The 20,647-nt window shown below is 46.6% G+C and overlaps 1 protein-coding gene across 1 annotated transcript; it reads left to right on the top strand.

Moving 5' to 3' along the window:
* On the top strand, positions 1 to 12,205 carry LOC116514382 (guanine nucleotide exchange factor DBS-like). Its single transcript, XM_032225951.1, has 5 exons — positions 1 to 100; positions 5,180 to 5,298; positions 9,093 to 9,205; positions 9,914 to 10,017; positions 10,949 to 12,205. The coding sequence occupies exons 1-5, from the start codon at positions 73 to 75 to the stop codon at positions 11,044 to 11,046; spliced, it is 462 nt and encodes a 153-aa protein (XP_032081842.1). The 5' UTR covers positions 1 to 72; the 3' UTR covers positions 11,047 to 12,205.
* The last annotated feature ends 8,442 nt before the right edge of the window (positions 12,206 to 20,647 follow it).

Below are 20,647 nucleotides of genomic sequence, written 5' to 3'. Positions count from 1 at the left end.
CTTCCTATCCCAGATGCCTTCGAAAGCACCCTCTTGGCTCAAGCTAACTCCAATGCCATTTCCTCTGCAAGAATGGTGCCCAGATCAGCTTCACAGACAGGTAAAAAGAAATCAGGGTAATCTTTTTTGAGATCAGATGCTCATATGCACTTGAGAATATCTTTGGAGAGAGAGAAAAAAAAAGATCTGGTACGGAGAAAATTTATCTGGGTTATGAAATGGACTGGAGCTCTTTTACATAAAGTCCTAGATTCTTAAACATGCCCTCCACACTTGACTGGGGTTTTATGCCAGAACAGACTTGATTGATTAAAGCATGAAAATCATTTTTTTATTTCCTCTTGGCCACCTAAACTTTTTTCTTTCTACCATCGACTTCAGTTGTATTCTATTTGTCCATCCTCTTCTTTTCTTTCGCCCCATTTTGAAAATCATAAGCTCTTCAGAGTGCTGACTTACCTACGCTGCTCCCTGAGTCGAGTTGATTCCTGGTGATTTCATGGATACAGTGCAGTTTTCTTGGCAACACTGCTGAAATTGTTGGCTATTGTCTTCTTCTGGGATGTCTCTTTTCCCAACTTCCCAGGGATGCCCATAGTCTCCGGCACCATCTGGAAGTCTCCCACTCAAATATTAACAACTGGCCAAGCCCCAAAAAAGATCAAGCAGAAGTGGTCCCTTTCAGAACACACCTCATGCATTGCTGATATTCTCACCATGTTGTCATGATTAAAAGACTCCAGAGAAGGTCTCTACTCCAGTGGTTCGAGTCCTACCATTGCTTGACGGAGTGAGCTCCCGCCACTTGCCTCAGCTTCTGTGAACCTAGCAGTTCGAAAGCACGTAAATGCAAGCAGATAAATAGGTACCACTCGGTGGGAAGCTCACAGTGTTCTGTGTTTCACCGTACACTTTACACTGCGGCATGACAACATGCTGGCCTCATGATTGTGGAAATGTCTTTGAACAGTGCGGGCTCACTGGCTTAAAGAAATGGGGATGAGAACTGTCCCCTAAAGTCAGCTATGACTAGTAAAACCCACAGGGATTCCTTTATTTTTGTCTCGATTACGACTTTTCAGAAGAAATACCTGTTTTGATTGTGATGCAGCAATCTCTAATAAAGTGATGTTCTCTAGGTGTGTTTAACCGCCTAACCGAGCCAGTGGTGAAATTCAAAACATTTTACTACTGGTTCTGTGGGCGAGGCAGGCGAAGTTGTCCTGATTGTAATTGGAGCCCTTGGAGCAATACCCAAAGGGCTACCTCGCTATTTGGAAATTTTAAATTTATCAGACTTGAACGTTCTGATTCTACAAAAAACCACCCTACTTGGAACAGCTTATATCCTCCGACGTTACCTTAACAGTTCCTAGGTTGCCTCGGAGGACCTGCTGGGGAACGCGGGGGTCATCGGGGTGGCTGGGGGGACCAGGAATACGGGAGTGGGTCGGAGCATAACAGTCACTACAGGGAGAGGCAGATACGGCGGGGACTTTAGGGCTGGCCATTACCGGGGAAGGAGGGTTCGCTATATTACAGAGATCCCTCCTTCCGGCCCTAGGAGTCCCACTCCAAGGCCAGATGGCGTGAGTAATCAGGACCCTGGTCTCAGGCTGCTGTTGCTAAATGCCAGGTCTGTTGTTCACAAGGCTCCTCTCGTCCGGGACTTAATTTCTGACGAGAGGGCAGACCTGGCATGTATTACTGAAACCTGGCTGGGCACAGAAGGAGGAGTCCCCCTTGTAGAGATGTGCCCAGAAGGATTTCAGGTGCTTCATCAGCCGAGAGCCCAGGGAAGGGGTGGCGGTGTGGCTATTGTTATCCGGGAGTCTCTAGTACCTCGTAGGGTCCCTGCTCCGGAGCTTGTCGGGTGTGAGACTCTGCTAGTGAAGTTGGACCTCAAGGGTCAAGTGGGTCTGCTGCTAACGTACCTGCCTCCCAACTGTGTTGCAGCAGCCCTCCCCTCGCTCCTCGAGTCAGTAGCCGAGCTGGCAATTGAGTTCCCCAGGCTTATGGTTCTGGGGGACTTCAATTTGCCATCGCTCGGTGAACATTCTGATGGCGCGCAGGAGTTCATGGCTTCCATGACAGCCATGGGCTTGACCCAGGTAATTCGGGGCCCAACCCACTCAGCGGGTCACATGCTCGACCTCGTATTTCTCTCGGAGCAGTGGATGTGTGATCTTGGTCTGAGGGGAAATGACACCATACCCCTGTCGTGGTCAGACCACTGCCTACTGGGGCTTGACTTCTGGAGGCCAAACCCCCACCGTAGGGAGGAGGAACCGACCAGGTGGTTCCGCCCCAGGTGACTGATGGACCCCTTGAGGTTCCAGACGGAGCTTGGGGTTATTCCTGATACTCTCGCCCACAGTTCGGCGGAGACTCTGGCTGCTGCCTGGTACTCGGCGGCATCGGAGTCTCTTGACCGGATTGCGCCACTACGGCCCCTCCGGGTCAGCGGATCCCGGAGACCTCCTTGGTTCACCGAGGAGCTCCAGGAGAAGAAGCACCGGAGGAGACGCCTAGAGCACTTGTGGAGGTCCGATAAGTCCGAGTCGAACCGAGCATTATTAACAACCTGCACCAAGGATTACATCAGGGCACTTAGGGCAGCAAAAAGATCTCATATTGCCACCTTGGTTGTGTCCGCTGAGTCCCGCCCAGCCGCCCTGTTTAGGATAACCCGTTCCCTCCTAAATAGGAGGGATACGGGGGAACCCTTGTAGGGTAGAGCTGAGGATTATGCCCAATTCTTAGCGGACAAAGTTGCTCGGTTTCGGTCGGACTTGGACTCCACCGCAGCAGATCCAGCCGGGACACAAGAGGATCACTTGGCAAACCATCTCTGGGTTGAGTTTCAGGATGTTGCCTCTGGGGATGTGGACAAGGCCATTCGAGCTGTGAGTGCCTCCACCTGTATTCTGGACCCGTGTCCCTCCTGGCTGGTTGCCAACAGCAGTGAGGTGACACGTGGCTGGATCCAGGCGGTCGTAACCGCCTCCCTTCGGGAGGGGCACTTCCCTGCCGCACTAAAAACGGCGGTGGTGAGACCCCTCCTGAAGAAACCATCCTTGGATCCAGCCATTTTAAATAACTACCGTCCTGTCTCCAACCTTCCCTTTGTTGGGAAGGTTGTTGAGAAGGTGGTGGCCTTCCAGCTTCAACGGGCCTTGGATGAAGCTAGCTACCTTGACCCCTTCCAGTCCGGCTTCATACCCGGTTACAGCACAGAAACCGCTTTGGTCGCATTGACCGATGATCTCTGGAGGGCCAGAGATGGAGGCCATGCGTCCATCCTGGTTCTCCTTGACCTCTCGGCGGCTTTCGATACCATCGACCATGGTATCCTTCTGCGACGACTGCGGGAGGTGGGGGTGGGAGGCACTGTTTTGCAGTGGTTCTCCTCCTACCTCTCGGACAGGTCGCAGTCGGTGTTGGTGGGGGGGCAGAGATCGTCCCTGAGGCCCCTAAAATATGGGGTGCCGCAGGGCTCGGTCTTATCCCCCCTACTATTTAACATATACATGAAACCGCTGGGCGAGATCATTCGGAGGCACGGGATAAAATACCATCAATATGCGGACGATACGCAATTGTATCTGTCCGCCCCGTGCCAACTCAATGAAGCGGTGGACGTGATGAACCAGGGTCTGGAGGCCGTTAAGAACTGGATGAGCGCTAACAAACTGGTACTCAACCCGGACAAGACCGAGTGGCTGTTGTGTTTCCCTCCCAACAATTTGGCTAATGTTCCATCTATCAGGCTGGGGGGTCAAATTTTATACCCCTCAGATAGGGTTCGTAACTTAGGAGTCCTCCTGGATCCACAGCTGACTCTCGATCATCATCTGTCGGCTGTGACCAGGGGGGCATTTGCCCAGGTTCGCCTGGTCCGCCAGTTACGACCCTACCTGAATCGGGAGGCTCTCACAACAGTCACTCGAGCCCTTGTGATCTCTAGGCTGGAATACTGCAATGTGCTCTACATGGGGCTGCCCCTGAAGTGCATCCGGCGACTGCAGTTAGTTCAGAATGCGGCCGCGCGAGTGATAGTGGGCGCACCGCGGTTCGCCCACATAACACCCATCCTCCGCGAGCTGCACTGGCTACCTGTTGATCTCCGGGTGCGCTTCAGGGTGCTGTTGACCACCTTTAAAGCCCTTCATGGTAGTGGATCTGAGTACTTGAGAGACCGCCTTCTGCCGATTACCTCCCTCCGACCGATAAGATCGCACAGACTGGGCCTCCTCCGAATTCCATCCGCCAGTCAATGTCGACTGGCGACTACACGGAGGAGAGCCTTTTCTGTTGCAGCTCCGACCCTGTGGAACGATCTCCCCGTTGAGATACGCACCCTCACCACCGTCCAGGCCTTCCGCGCAGCCCTCAAGACCTGGCTCTCCCACAGGCCTGGGGATAAGTCCTTAATTTGCCCCACCCGAGTGTTGAATGTAGAATGCATGTTGTGTTTTTACTACTTATTTTGTTTATATATTGTTTATTTTGTATTGTACCCCCTTCCTAATGGTTGTAAGCCGCCCTGAGTCCCCTCAGGGAAAAGGGCGGCCTATAAATCTTAATAAATACCTAAATACCTAAATACCTAGGTTCTTGGTTAGGACTCGAGCTGTTGAGCTATCAACCAGCCCCAAAGGCTGTGAATCTCACCAAACATTAACCACATAATAATAATAATGATAATGATGATGATTATTATTATTATAATTCTTTATTGTGAAAAATAGTTGGACATGGTGCAACTATCCTGGCGTTATCTTCACCATACAAAACTAAAGTATAACATAAATATCTTCTGTATTCAATATACTTTACTAATTACTAATTATATACACATACCCAACTCCTTATAAACGCTTACATTTACCTAATATATTACATCTTCTTTTCATCTACACATGCTTGTTCTTTTCCGTTCCATTCCTCAAATCCAACCATTGGTAGAATCTATTCCAAATCTCATAGTATTCTGTCTCTCCTTTAATTTTTTAGTTCCAGCGTTAATCTTTCGAGCCGACAGCTGGCTCTGCCTCCCAATTATGATTACTTTTACAAGACTGCTTTTATCTTATCTAAAAAAATCAAATTGGATTTGATATCTAACATGCAACAGGAGATAATGCCAAGTGTTGTGTTCTGTTTTTTTTTAATGAAGGTTGGCCGAGCAAACAGATGCCCTCGCTAGATACATTTGAGGACTTCGAAGCCATTCCATCCAGCACTGAGGACCTCTCAAACTCTTCAGACTTGGAGGAAGACAGCCACCCTTCTAATGTAGGTAACATCCTTCTGACCACAGGTACAGTATAGGTGGCACCTTGCTCAATAGTAGCAGGGACGTGCAGTCACTAGAGGCAAGGGAGGCAGAGCCTCACCAGTCTCCTCAGGAAAAAGAAAGAAATTTAAATATTTTTTTTAAATAATTAAAGCCAAGATAGTTGCTACCAGATTCCAGCTCACAGTGGCTTGGTGTCTGCTTAGTGTTAACCAAAGCAGGAGGCGAGAGAACTTTTCCATAAGAGTTTTAGAGTTTTTAGAGTTTTATTAGTATTTGTAGGCCGCCCTTTTCCCTGAGGGGACTCAGGGCGGCTCACATAAAACCGGGAAGGGGGAATACAGACATCAAGATAGAAACATATAATAAAATAGTAGGCAACATACATTCATCATTCGGGAGGGGTAACTATCCTTATCCCCAGGCCTGACGGGCGAGCCAGTTCTTCAAGGCTATGCGGAAGGCTTGTACGGTGGAGAGGGTACGAATCTCCACGGGGAGCTCGTTCCAAAGGGTCGGGGCTACTGCTGAGAAGGCCCTCCTCCTTGTAGTTGCCAGCCGACACTGGCTGGCCGATGGGATACGGAGGAGGCCTAATCTATGGGATCTTATTGGTCGCAGGGATGTAATTGGCAGAAGGCGGTCTCTCAAGTATCCAGATCCACTGCCATGTAGGGCTTTATGGGTGATTAATAGCACCTTGAAGCGCATCCGGAGATCGACAGGCAGCCAGCGCAGCTCGCGGAGGATAGGTGTTATGCGGGTGAATCGAGGTGCACCCGCAATCACTCGCGCGGCTGCGTTCTGCACTAGCTGAAGTCGCCGGATGCTCTTCAAGGGCAGCCCCATGTAGAGCACATTGCAGTATTCCAGCCTAGAGATCACAAGGGCCCGAGTGACTGTTGTGAGAGCCTCCCGATTCAGGTAGGGTCGCAACTGGCGCACCAGGCGAACCTGGGCAAATGCCCCCCTGGTCACAGCCGTTAGGTGGTGGTCAAATGACAGCTGTGGATCCAGGAGGACTCCCAAGTTGCGAACCCTCTCTGAGGGGTGTAAAATTTGACCCCCCAGCCTGAGTGGTGGAATATTAGTCAAATCTTTGGGAGGAAAACACAACAGCCACTCGGTCTTTTCTGGGTTGAGCACAAGCTTGTTAACCCTCATCCAGTCCATAACGGCCTCAAGGCCCCGGCTCATCACGTCTACCGCTTCATTGAGTTGGCACGGGGCGGACAGATACAGTTGAGTATCGTCCACATATTGATGGTATCTAATCCCGTGCCTGCGGATGATCTCTCCCAGCGGTTTCATGTAGATGTTGAATAGTAGGGGGGATAAGACCGAACCCTGAGGCACCCCATAATTTAGGGGCCTAGGGGACGATCTCTGCCCCCCCACTAACACCGACTGCGACCTGTCCGAGAGGTAGGAGGAGAACCACCGTAGCACGGTGCCTCCCACTCCCACCTCCCGCAGTCGTCGCAGAAGGATACCATGGTCGATGGTATCGAAAGCCGCTGAGAGGTCAAGGAGGACCAGGATGGAGGAATGTCCTTCATCTCTGGCTCTCCAGAGATCATCAATCAATGCGACCAAAGCGGTTTCTGTGCTGTAACCGGGTCTGAAGCCTGACTGGAAGGGGTCTAGGTAGTTTGCTTCCTCCAAGGACCGTTGGAGCTGGAAGGCCACCACCTTCTCAACAACCTTCCCCAAGAAGGGAAGGTTGGAGACTGGGCGATAGCTATTAAGAACAGCTGGATCCAAGGATGGTTTCTTCAGGAGGGGTCTCACCACCGCCGCTTTCAGTGCGGCAGGGAAGTTCCCCTCCCGAAGGGAGGCGGTTACAACCGCCTGGATCCAGCCTCGTGTCACCTCACTGCAGTTCGTAACCAGCCATGAGGGACACGGATCCAGGACACAGGTGGAGGTACTTACAGCTCTCATGGCCTTGTCCACATCCCTGGGGGTAACGTCCTGAAACTCAACCCAGAGCTGTTCTACTTGGTCCCCCTGTGCCTCGGCTGGAACTGCGGGGGTGGAGTCCAAGTCCGACCGAAACCGAGCAATTTTGTCCGCTAAGAATTGGGCATACTCTTCAGCTCTGCCCTGCAAGGGTTCCCCCGCCTCCCTTTTGTTCAATAAAATTCATAAGGAATTTTTCGCCTTCTAAAAGTTAAGAAAGAGTTAAAAGGCAAAGAAGTTCAGATGGAAAAGAGGCACTAATTCTCCCGCCTCCTGATTTGGAAGCAGCCAATCGTGTCTTCTTGAGCACGCTTACGTTGGGCAGGGCGTGCTTCAGAGGAGAGAGGAGTGGGCGAGAAGGAGGAGGCTGCCTCTTTGCTGCAGACCTGGGCGCTTGGCGGCTCCCGCGATGCAAAGTGCCCCACCGCCCCAGCCTGCTTCTCCAGGCTCCGCCGCTGGAAGTCCCGGATCGCCTCTGGGGGAAGGCTGGGTGAGAAGCGGAGCGAAGCTTCTCTGCGGCCTCCCGACGCTGTGCAGAGGCTCTTACAGGAGCGCGTGCCAGCGGCTGGTGGCCCGGAGTGGCCTCGGCTGCAAGACAAGGGAGTGCTTAAAGCAGCCGCTGCCGCCGCCCCCACCCCTCCTTCGCCCGGCAGGATATGGTGAAACTGGGGAAAATAGGGATACTTAGAGTAGGAACCAAATACAAGATAGACAGTATTGAGTTACTGCTGAACATAACAATTAATAAATGCAAGCAATTTAAATCTCACCAGCGATAGCAGTTAGCAATAGCAGTTAGACTTATATACTGCTTCATAGGGCTTTCAGCCCTCTCTAAGTGGTTTACAGAGTCAGCATATTGCCCCCAACAACAATCTGGGTCCTCATTTTACCCACCTCGGAAGGATGGAAGGCTGAGTCAACCTTGAGCCGGTAAGATTTGAACAGCCGAACTGCAGAACTGCAGTCAGCTGAAGTAGCCTGCAGTGCTGCATTTAACCACTGCGCCACCTTGGCTCTTGGTGATGCTCTGTGTGTGGGATGTGGGTTTGTCCTTGGATGACCAGGTGATTCTGCCTTCTCCAAATGCTAAAGGAAATGGAGCCTGGCTTCCCAGCATGCACTTGTTTGAGAGTGTGGGCTGATGGTTAAATGGATAGCTTCAAACAATATCCTTGGGGCATTTTTGTCTCTCCGACCACTAGATGAGACTAGAGGAGTGGTGGGTTGCAGGCGGTTCGCCCCGGTACAGGTGTACTGGTGCCTGCCCAGAGCAGCAGTGACCGTTCTGATACTCTGGAGAGCTCCTTGCCTGTATTTGAGCTCTTTGGCGCTTCTGCACATGTGCATGGAGCGTGTGGCGCCTGTGCGATGCTCTGCCGAGCAGCTGGAGCGTCACAGAGGCTCGCGGAGGTGTCGCAAGAGGTAAGTATGCATGTGCGCGCTGCACACATTGATGTGGTGCACGTTGGGCCCCGTTGCAACCGTACCGGTTGCAATGGGATCCGGAACCCACCACTGGACTAGAGGACAACAACAGTATATAAAGGTCGTATATTGTGGCATGATACTGATTATTGTCTGGTTGGTGGTTTTTTTTCTCCTGTCTCCCAAGTTCGTTCCCGCATACCATTACAGAGATTAACATGTAGACATTACTATACCAAATATTTGTAGATCCTTTATATTTATTATATGCTAGGAAAAGAGAAACCTACTTTCTCTTTTCCTAGCATGATTTATATTAATGAACATTTGCAGTGTATCAATAAAATACCGCTGGCTATATTTGGGAATAACCGTCTGTGGCTTGGTTTCATTCATATTTTAGGGATCGAATCTATACCGGGTGGAAGGGAGTTTTGACACCTGCTTCCCAGACTCCCTTACCTTAGAAGAGGGCGATCTAGTGCAGTTTATTCAGGAAGGAGAGAATGGACAATGGTGAGTAAATGATATATATACTTGCTCATACAATTTTTAAGTCATAATTAAAATGCTTTCCTCTGGGTTATTGGCTGAATCTTGAAAAAAACAGAAATTGAAGGAGAAGGAAGGAAGGAGTGATTCTCCGGAAGAAAAAAAAATCTTTAATGGTATTAGATGGATTTATAATTGGTTTTGGACCTGTCTCTGAACATTTCCCTAACCTCTGATTGCTTTCTGCAAGAAGCACTTTTATGTGGACTAGCTTTATTACAATCCTATATTAAGGTGGCTCGGTGACTAAGTCGCTGAGCATGACGATCAGAAAGGTCGGCAGTTAGGCAGTTCGAATCCTTAGTGCCGTGTAACGGAGTGAACTCCCATTACTTGTCCCAGCTTCTGCCAACCTAGCAATTCTAAAGCATGTAAAAATGCAAGTAGAAAAATAGGAACCACCTTTGGTGGGAAGGTAACAGTGTTCCGTGCGCCTTCGGTGTTTAGTCATGCTGGTCACATGACCATGGAGACGTCTTTGGACAGCACTGGCTCTTCAGCTTTAAAACAGAGATGAGTATTATTCCCTAGAGTCGGGAACGACTAGCACATATGTGCGAGGGGAACCTTTACCTTTATTAACTTAGAAAGATTGCATGCTATATACAACACCAGCATTGGCTGAAATGTAGGGAAAAAAGGAAATTATTTTTTTTCCCCCTCCAAACTCAGGTTAGTGAAGAAGCTAGTTTCGGAAAAAACAGACTGGATACCTTCCAGTCTGTTACAACCAGCAGAAAGTGAAGCCAACAACAGTTGTAGAATCAGCAATTCAGGTAAGCCATAGCAAAATTTGCAAAGTTTTATGTTTCTAATTTAATTCTGCATTCTTAAGTAGTAAAAAAAAATAATATTCTGGCATATTGTTTCTTTGGAAACAACTATCCTTATCATAGTAATATACTCATTAATATCCCAAAGGGGATGCAGATAAGGGCCTAGTAACAACATCAATAAGCCACAGGCCTTTTTCCATCCGTCCTCATCCATCCTGACCCAGGGATGGGCGTCAAAAATTTTAGCAAGGGGTTTGCTGCCCGGCTGCTGTATGGGCATGGCTCTGGTGGGCGTGGCCTAGTCAACCTCCTGCTCCAGAGGCTTTCTTCAAGCCTCTAGGAGGGCGAAAATGGACTCCTCCAGAAAACGGGCCTAACGGAAATTCAGTAAGGCCAGAAACAGGCCCGTTTCCAGCCTTACCGAACTTCCGTTAGGCCCATTTTTCACCCGCCCAGAGCCACCTTGCGTGCCTGAAGTACATGTAAGGGCTGAAGGAATGAGGGTGCAGTACATTTAGTTGCAAGTGAGATAAGAATGGGAGAGAAGGGAGGGGAGGGGCAATGTGATGGAATATTAATGTAAAAAATGCAACTTTATTCAGATAGTCCTTGACTCACAACCATTCATTTAGTGAAACAAACGGCATTGAAAAAAGTGACTTATGACTGTTTTTCACACTTACGAAAAAAACCGCATTACTAACTTAACAGATGCACTGATTCAACAAATATGGCAAGAAAGGTTGTAAAATGGGGCAGAACTCACTTAACAATGGCCTCGCTTAGCAAGATAAATTTTGAGCTCAATTGTGGTTGTAAGTCAAGGGTACTTGTATTGTGAGCTTCTTTGAGTTGAGGAAGAGCTTCAAGATTGTATTGGTGATTTATTACCTAGAAGGTGAATGATACTGTTGGTATGTTCCCATTTCAGATGTCTACAGCGATACCCACAGCTCTGTATCCACAAACTCAGAAATGAAGGTGGAGCTGAACAGAAGCTTAACAGCTGGACAGAAAGCTGGAAGCTGAGCAGACCAGGAAACATCACCTCAGGGCTCAATCTTCTTTGTTTACCTGCAGAAGCTGGACCAAATTGCCTTTTACACCCCCCTTCCCCCAAGCTCCGGATTTCACAATTCAATATTTTGTCAACGTGAAACACATTAAAAAAAGAAGAAGAAGAAGAAGAAGAAGCTAGTAAATTTCAAAATCGGTTAAACTTTAAAGGTGTCCCAGTTACCTTATCATATGCTTTTTTTTTGCACTGCATTTTTGAACGTCGAAATTAGCCTAAATTAGATGGACGATCCCCCCGTTCAGCTTCGGGGCGGAGTGTTGGATTCTTGAAACTCTCAGATCACCAGATCCTCAAGGTGATCTTCTCTTGGGCGGAATGAAAGGTGTTCCTTCCCAATTTGGATCAGCTGATCAGCCACTCGTTTTCTGTGGCTCAATCTACTACTTACATGCTGTTATCTCAAGACAATCAAAAAACAGAGGAGCCCCCCCCCCCAAAAAAACACGTCAAAGCTGAGTGACGATGAAGAAAGTGCAATTCCTGAACCTGAGCCAGCGGTCACACCTTTTGCATGACAGCGAAAGGTGTAACTTGCTTTGGGTTATATGTAATCTTTTGTCTCTACAGGGTGTTTTGGATGCTAACTGGAAGCAAATACGTAGCGTGAAAACGAAAAAAAAGGGGAGGGATGAGGAAAGGGCTTTCATGAAGGCAATTCTGAGATGTGGCATCGACAAGCCAGCTTTGTTCCCCTCCGGAGGTTTCGCATCCAGTTCTGTCTAATGCTGCAATTCAGTGTTTTACACTTGCGTGGAATGCGTTTGGGCATTGTCCTATGCTGGGCTCTGGATTAGAATACAGAGTTTCTTCCCCACCCCACCCCAATATTTAATGAATCCCCTTATAATGTCTCTCTCCCCCATCGCTCCCCTCCCCCCAAAAATGAGGTACTTGCAAAGAGAATATTTGCCAAGGAGAATGTGTTGTCGCTTGAAAGTTTCTTGCCATGTCATATTTCAGGGGCTGTGAAGCTCTTCATCCCTCTGAACAATATCATGAGTTTGCCATAGGTATAAAATGAAATTAGCCTGGTTCCATTTAAAAGCTTCAGAGACTCTCATCCTGTTTAAACAATACAGAACAACAGAGTTAGGAGGTCTTTTAGTCCAATCCCCTGCTCAAGCAGTAGGCCCTATCCCCGTGATGGTGAACCTATGGTACGTGTGCCAGAGATGGCACGCAGAGCCCTCTCTGTGCACATGTGCTGGTTTCTGGTGTGCATGTGGTCTTCGTGGGCGCCAGAACGCAGGAAAACGGCCAGAAAAACAGCTAGAAAACAGCCCTAAAATGGCCAAACAATGGCCTGAAAATGGCTTGGAAAAGGGCTGGAAAACGTCCCCCAAAATAGCCTGAAAACAGCCAAAAAACAGGCATGCGCGCACTGGCCAGCTGGTCTTCAGGTTTCCGGTGCTCCACATTTGGGCACTTGGTGCCGAAAAGATTCGCCATCATTGCCCTATCCAATATTTCTCAACCTTGGCGGCTTGAAGATGTGAGGACTTCAACTCATCTGGACACAGATAAACCTCCATGCTGGCTGTGGAATTCTGGGAGTTGAAGTCCATCCATCTTCAAGTGTCCAAGGTTGAGAAACACTGCCCTATACCATTTTCGGACAAGTGGCTGTCAGATCTCTCCTTAAAAACCTCCCGTTTTTTCGTTTTAAACCTCCAGGCATTGCAATTTGCAGGATTCAAGGCGCATGTCAATACCAGAGGGAGGGACTTATATGTGAAAATATTTTGCATGAAGACTTCATTTTGATGATAAAGGGGAAAGCCAGGTTCTACAAATCTGCCTATAGTGTCATGTCCCCCCCCCCCCCAAAAAAAAAATAGGAATAGGATGATTTGATGAGTGCTATATAAAAGTCTGGTCAATCAAGAGAAATCCAAAGATTCTCTTCCAACCCCTGGAATGTGGCAACACCACATAACCTGAAAGTTGCCTTTCCGGGGTCTTAGCAATGTCCCAGGCTAATTGCATGCCTCTTGACTGGCACGTCAATAGGTGTTCTGATCTCGGCTTCCCCAGCAGCACAAAGCCGAGTCGTCATGCCGATTAACCCCTTTTATTTAATACAGTGAATTCGTCTCCAGCAAAGTCTTTCCTCTCCCACAGCCTTTCAAGATAGTTCACAATTACCAACCTTTATCAGGCTTGGAGAATGGCCAGGCTGATATCTTTCAGACACCGCAATATTTGGCCAAGAATGCAGGAATTAACTAATTGTCTCCTGCAAACTCCACTCCCCTTTCGCTCCTCTTTTATTCCCTATGGAAGGGGCCAGTCACCATCCACCTGTGGCCTTACTCCCAAGTTGACCCTTGTTCCTTAGCTGTTCCCTTTGTCTGGCAACTATGCCAGAACAGGCTCCAGCTGTTCGTCCGCCTCACTGTCTGACTCCGAAGGCAGCTGATAACTGTCAGATGGCCCTGGTCCCCTCTCTGCCTCCAACACAGAGCCCTCATCAGAGCCTTCCCCAGACTCCAGGACTGGCTCAGGTTCCTCCTCAATCTGCTGCCAGCTTTGCTGGCTGCTAGCGGGCCACAACAATAGGTAGATGTGCTGCTGGAACTGTTTGACTGATCTTGGTATCCCACTATAAAAGCGGAATTATTTCCCAGAATAAGGATTTGTCCTGCTGAAATGTTAGCCCAGTGGTTTTCAACCTATGAACTGCAGACCACAGGGGGAGGGGGGAACTCGATGTCATCACAGGGGGTCCACGAAGGCTTGAAGAAATCTCATGATTTAAGTCTTGGGGGGGGGGGGTCCACGGCCAGAAAAGGCATTTAAATGGGGTTTGTGGTGAAGAAAAGGTTGAGAATCACTGTGTTAGGCCACTTTCCTTCCGAATTTGCAACTTTACTTTAAGGCAAATCTTCCTCAAACCCCTTCAGCTCATCGACTCCTTCGTGAAATTTATGATCGCTTATCAACTCCCCAAACATTTACAATATGAAAATAGCAAATAAAACTTTAATTCACAGTACTACAAATCATCATCATAATAATAGCAACAGCGGGAACTCTCTGGATATTCCCATCAACCCTTTGGAACCTCTGTTTAAGGCAGGGATATCCAACTTGTTAGTTTTAAAACCTGTGCACTTCCATTCCCAGAATTCCCCAGGCAGCCATGCCGCTGCAGGAATTCTGGGAGTTGAAGTTCCCAGGTCGTAAAGGGGCCTTAGTTGCCCACTCCTGGACTGGTGGTACAGGGAAAGCCTTGCTAATGCTTTCCTGGTGCGAGGGCTCATGGAATACCAGGCGTTCTTGGGGAAGGAAGGAAGGAATTTTATCATAAAATGGGTGCCGCAGACAAGAGCAGTTGAGAAATGCTGGCAGGGCAATTCTGTGAGTTGAAGTCTACAAGTCTTAAAAGTTGCCAAAGTTGGGCATCCATTTCAGGAGTTTTAAGATCCAGATGGGCTTCCAGGTCACCTGGTATTTTCATCAACCAAACAGTATGAAACAACAATGTGGCCTGTGTGGTATAAACCAGTTGTTTACCTTGGCAACCTTAAGACTGGCAGACTTCGACTCCCAGAATGCTTCAGCCAGCTATGAATTCTGGGAGTTGAAGTCCGCAAGTCTTAAAAGGCGCCAAGGTCGGTGACCCCTGCTTTAAAGCATGCCCGTATGATAAGACTGGTAATGAGAGATTGTAACTTTAAAGCAGTGTTTGTCCACCTCAGCAGCTTTTAAGATGGGAGGACTTCAATTCCCAGAATCCCCCCTGCCAGCAGGGGAATTCTGGGAGTTGAAGTCCACCCGTCTTAAAGTTGCTGAGGTGGACAAACACTGATTTAAGCAACGGGAATCCATCCATGGGAATCGGGGTATCTTTTAATTTTTGATCTGCTTTTCTAAGTACTATACTGATCAGGAGTCACAGTGACAACAATTTTGAGGCATGTAGATGGGCGGAGGGGGTGGGAGATTCTTGCATCCCAATTCAACAAGAGAGGCCTGATTTTCTGTGTGTTTGCATTTGTCAAGAAGATGCCTGTTATACATTCACACACACTCCAGGGCCCTTTTGAGTTTCCTTGATCCAGAGACACATGATATTGTTTTGTTTTGGAAAAAAAACCTTATCCTGTTCAATTTTAATGGCACGTTTAGGAGGTTAGAAAGTTGCAAAAATTGGCAATGAAATACAGTTGAACCTGGCTTTCATTACAGGACATATTTCTGCCCTTACAGAACGGAGAACATGTTGAGACACATCGGATTCATTCCGAACACACGGTGGCAGCTTCTAGCTATATTTGCATTAAATTCCCTAGCTTCCCCATCTTTCCTTAAATACACCGAACAGCTTTGAAAAACATCTGGGGCAGGGGTGAAATGCTACCGGTTTGGACCGGTTTGCCTGAACCGGTAATAAAAACGTTACTGGTTCGCCCAAACTGGTAGTAAAATAAGTGAAACCGTTTTTTCCAACGATCAGTTGTGACGCACCATTCATGTTAGCTCGAAAGCAGGATTTCCTGCTTTCGAGCTAACATAAATTGTGCGGCACAGCGGATTCCCCCTCGCCTTACCTTTTTGACGCTCTGCACATGCGCAGGTCCTGTGCATGCACAGAGGTGGTGCGTACAAGCGAACATGCGCACGCACATGCGTGCTCAAATTGCTACCGAGCCAATAGCAAAGGTAAGTGTATTTCACCCCTGATCTGGGGATCAAAAAGATATCACGCTACAGGTAATCCTCGACTTATCATCATTTGTTTAGCCACTGCTCAAAGCCACAACAGCCCTGAAAAAAACGTGACTTCCAACCAGCGGAAATCGCACTTATGACTTTTGCAACATCCCCACTGTCACATGATCAGAATCCGGGTGCTTGGCAAGCAGAATATATTTATAATAGTTGCAGCGTCCTGGAATCCCATGGTCATTGTTTGCAACAAGGAAAGTGACTACGGGAAGCCGGATTAACTTAACAACTGTAGAAAAAATCCCCCAGGCACAATTCACATATCAACCGCCTTGCATTCCAACGGAACCTCTGGTCTCAACTGTGGTCACAAGCTGAGGACTACTTGTATTTAAAATCCTGTATTGCGAGTATTAGCCTCAGAGCTGCTAAATTCTGCTGCTAAAACTCCTGCGAATGTTATTTGCAGGGACGGGAAAAGAATGTTTAAAAAAAGGAGGGGGGAATCAAGACCGCGACCACCTAATCAAAGCCCCACCCCTTTTTGTACGTGTCACAAAGAGGCGGAGCTTTGGTTGCATCCGCTTGTTGGCCGATCTCTTGACTTAGTTATCTCTTCCCTCAAGATGTCCTTGATTATTTGGCTCGGGATCTGTAATTTTTAAATTTGTTTTTCACGTTGAGGATAATGTTATTTGTGGTTCATCATTGCTGGAAGAGCAGCAGGGGAATTCTGCTTTCTTCCTTCATTCCTTGTTATCAGGACCGAATGTATGAATGTACTCCAAAATGTGTGTTTGTGTGAAGCTGAACATTCTGTAAATAGACCATTACGAACTGTGTAAAACCAGTCCTTGTTTTGACTTTCTAAGAATTATAAATACCATGTTACAAAACGATCTTTTTTCCTTACTTTGAAGTGCGACCTGAAGCGGCGATCAATCCGTCTCAAACGATGAAACCGAAGCGTAAAAAATCAAAGGAGATTTGGCGTTAATCCATCTCAAATCCATCATTTCTTTCTTTCTTTGGTTAAATGCAGCAGCAAGATTGTTGGGAGAGCAGGCAAGGGACCTTTTGACCATTTTTGAAAGAAAAATCTCCTTTTTTGAAAGCTAAACACCGATTAGAAGGAGCCTATCGAACGGAAAATGTGCAAACACTTCTGTCTTCATGGACACATTAGCAGTTTTGCATGCTAAACTAGTCAGAAGTATGCCATGATCCATTATTTTGCTAAGTGTCCAGGCAGTGATCAGATGCCCAGGCAAACTGGCTCTTTTGGATCCAGAGACAATGAACTTTCCAATAAATAAAGGGGTGTTAAGCTTCAGTATTAGCGCTAGTAAATAGATCTAAAAACATGACATATAAAGCATACATGCAAGCAAGGTGACATCCAAATCTCTTATGTCAGGAGTTCCTTAATAACGACAGCAGAGAGACTCCAAAGGCAGTCTGGTTCCACAAAACTCAGTTCACAATAATCAACAACAAGACCCAAGTTTTATCAGAACTTAACAGAATGACTTCATAGCCCGGTTTTTGTAGTCACAAGACTGCAAGATTTGACCTTGGCTGAATGGCACATGATAGTGGGGTAGGAACTGTATGTGTGAGGTTTTCATGGCTTTGCAGCTATGAATAGAATAGAATAGAATAACAGAGTTGGAAAGGACCTTGGAGGTCTTCTAGTCCAACCCCCTGCTTAGGCAGGAAACCCTACACCACTTCAGACAGATGGTTATCCAACATCTTCTTAAAAACCTCCAGTGATGGAGCATTCACAACTTCTGGAGGCAAGTTGTTCCACAGATTTATTGATCTAACTGTCAGGAAATTTCTCCTTAGTTCTAAGTTGCTTTTCTCCTTGATTCGTTTCCACCCATTGCTTCTTGTCCAACCCGCAGGAGCTTTGGAGAATAGGTTGACTCCCTCTCCATTGTGGCAGATCCTGAGATATTGGAAGACTGGTTTTCCCTCTTCTTTATTCAGCAGGCAAGAGTTGAAAAAGCAAGCAGATCAGCTCAGAATTCGACCTCACGCTCTAGACTTTTCTTAATATGAAGGAGAAATCAAAATTGCCTCTAATCTCTTTGCAATAACAATGGTCTTCAGCATTACCATTACATCCATCTGTTAAAAATATATATAACTTTAATTATTGAAGAATCAAGTTAGAACACAACTAGATCAGAATTATATTACTGACCATAATTTTCCTAAGTATGGTACTGAATATAACTCCAATTCCTGATAGAATAAATTCCGTTAGGCCTTTGATATCACCCAACCAATAAAGCTCAGAACATATTTATTATGACTTTTTAAATTATGTCTATGGAGATTCTAGGGACGCGATGACTCAGTGGATAAGATGCTGAGCTTGTCGATCAGAAAGGTCAGCAGTTTGGTGGTTCGAATCCCTAGTGCCGCGGAACGGAGTGAGCTCCTGTTACTTGTCCCAGCTTCTGCCAACCTAGTAGTTTGAAAGCACGTAAAAAATGCAAGTAGAAAAATAAGGACCACTTTTAGTGGGAAGGTAACAGTGTTTGGCGTTTAGTCATAGATTTTTAGATTTTATTGGAAATTTATATGCCGCCCTTTTCCCTGAGGGGACTCAGGGCGGCTTACAACAATGAAGGGAAGGGAGTGCAAGACAAGACTTAAAAAGAAAAGAATCGTGATTAAAAGAAAATTAACCATAAAAACACAACATTCACTCAACATTCGGGCGGGGTGAGAGTCATGCCGGCCACATGACCATGGAATTCTCATCAGACACACTGGCTCTTCGGCTTTGAATGGAAATGAGCACTGCCCCCTAGAGTCAGGAACAACTAACACATATGTGCGAGGAGAACCTTTACCTACGGAGAAACTTAATTGTCCAGCGAATGGTTGTCCGAAAGATGCTTTCTTCCAAAAAGTTTTCTTGTTTTGCTAGCTTCTCATCTAAGAAGCTTCCTCAGTTCTGACTGAATAGTGGAGAACGGAAGGATTTATATCCCAAGGGCTAACATCCATGTGACTTCAAGGAATATAAATCCTTCCATTCTCTATTATTCAGTCAGAACTGAAGAACCTTCTTGAATGAGAAGAAGTCTTCTAGCAAAACAAGGAAGCTCAGTTGCCTTTTGAAAGAAAGCTTATTTTATGATGTTGGAATGACCATAGCTAACCTGCTACAAAAGCGTGAACATTAAGTAACAAACTGTACAACAAAGAGCCCGGTCAAAAGATTATTTCTTTTATTTCTATACTTAACAGATCTTTCTGGTAAGAAATAAATAAAAAGAAACATTGCTTGGAAATACTTGAATAATAAAAATGGGAGGCAATGACCATGGATGGCGAAGTCCAGAGTCCTTCGGGATTGGGCGGCATATAAATTTTAATAATAAATAAATAAAATCAATAAATGGCTTCTAAAATTCAGTGAATTAAGCAAGGAAATGGCAAGATCAAAGTTTTGAAACCTTCCAAGTAGATTTACAACTACATGTAATGTTAATTCGGTCCACAAGGAGGCAAGAAGGAGGCAAGAAGGAAAGATTTTATGTACATTTGGGATGTATTGTTTCACTAAAGGAAGCTTGTCATGTTGCCACACTCAATTTGCACAAGGGACATTGTTCAAATTCATAAGGGGTAGCGTGTGGCAACTCTCTCCTCTCTATTTTAGAAACTTTCTCTCTTCAGTTACTCTGATCAGAAATTGAAACGTTTCGCAAATTGTTGTGGAAAGCTTCCATGAATTCTGGAAGTTTGGGAAATATTCAAGGGGCAGCCCTTGAAGAGTGTTTGGAGACTCCAGGTGGTCCAGAATGCAGCCGTGTGAGCAATTGTGGGTGCACCCCGGTACACCCACGTTACACCTATCCTCCGCGAGCTTCACTGGTTACCTATTGGTCTCCGGATACGCTTCAGGGTGCTAGTTATTACTTATAAAGCCCTACCTGGGTACTTGAGAGACCGCCTTCTGCCGATTACCTCCCACAGACCCATTTGATCCCACAGATTAGGCCTCCTCTGTATTCCATCCGCTGGCCAATGTCGGCTAGCGACTACTCGGAGGAGGGCCTTCTCTGTGGCTGCCCCGGCCCTTTGGAACGAGCTCCCCGTGAAGATTCGGACCCTCTCCACCCGTCAGGCCTTCCGGACGGCCGTGAAGACCTAGCTGTCCCAGCAAGCCTGGGGTTGAGTCCCTCCCCCCACTCAAAATTGCTGTCTGTTGTGCTTTTAAACTGTTCGTATTGTCTGATTGTCTTTGTCTTACTTTTTGTAATTTCCCCTTCCTTGGTTTTGTTCAGCCGCCCTGAGTCCCTTCGGGGAATAGGGCAGCCTACAAATTAAATAAACTCCAAACTCCAAATATGTGATTCTGTGCTGAACATTTATCACATCTGTAAGGAATAATATTGGGAGTTTTTTTTTTAAAAAAATCCACAAAATAAAGTGCAACCTGTATCAGGGCATTTTAGACCACTATCATATATTACTTTTGTCAGAGAAAATTTGCTGCAGAAAATTGCTTCCAGAAAGCACACACAGATAACTGATTCAGCTGGATTCAATAACTTATTTATATACATATTAACACATGAAGATAAATGTACAATAACACTATAGGTTTTCTCCAACGTAGTAGTAGGTACAAGCAATCACAGGTAGCAGTACAGCAGAGAGGAATTTTCAGTTCAGAGTTCAAAGCAGAGAGTAGTTTCAGTTTCGATTCTCATCACAGACTCAGATCTGCTTAAGCTCCCATTGGTTGACTTAGTTGCCATGCTTATTCATTGGTTGACCTTGTTACCATGTCTCTCCCAGTCATGAATATACTAACAACTTTCAGTATGACTGTGAAACATGCAATTAATA

This window comes from Thamnophis elegans, chromosome 10 (genome assembly GCF_009769535.1).
Source record: "Thamnophis elegans isolate rThaEle1 chromosome 10, rThaEle1.pri, whole genome shotgun sequence".
In the NCBI taxonomy this organism is placed as follows: Eukaryota; Metazoa; Chordata; class Lepidosauria; order Squamata; family Colubridae; genus Thamnophis; species Thamnophis elegans.
The sequence above is the reverse complement of the archived record's forward strand: the minus strand, read 5'-3'. Positions and strand labels throughout refer to the sequence as shown.

Coding starts and splice junctions, on each gene's coding strand:
- LOC116514382 (XM_032225951.1), top strand. CDS start 73: ATGGTGCCCAGATCAGCTTCACAGACAG. Junction 101..5,179: donor CAGATCAGCTTCACAGACAG/GTAAAAAGAAAT, acceptor TTTTTAATGAAG/GTTGGCCGAGCAAACAGATG. Junction 9,206..9,913: donor GAAGGAGAGAATGGACAATG/GTGAGTAAATGA, acceptor CTCCAAACTCAG/GTTAGTGAAGAAGCTAGTTT.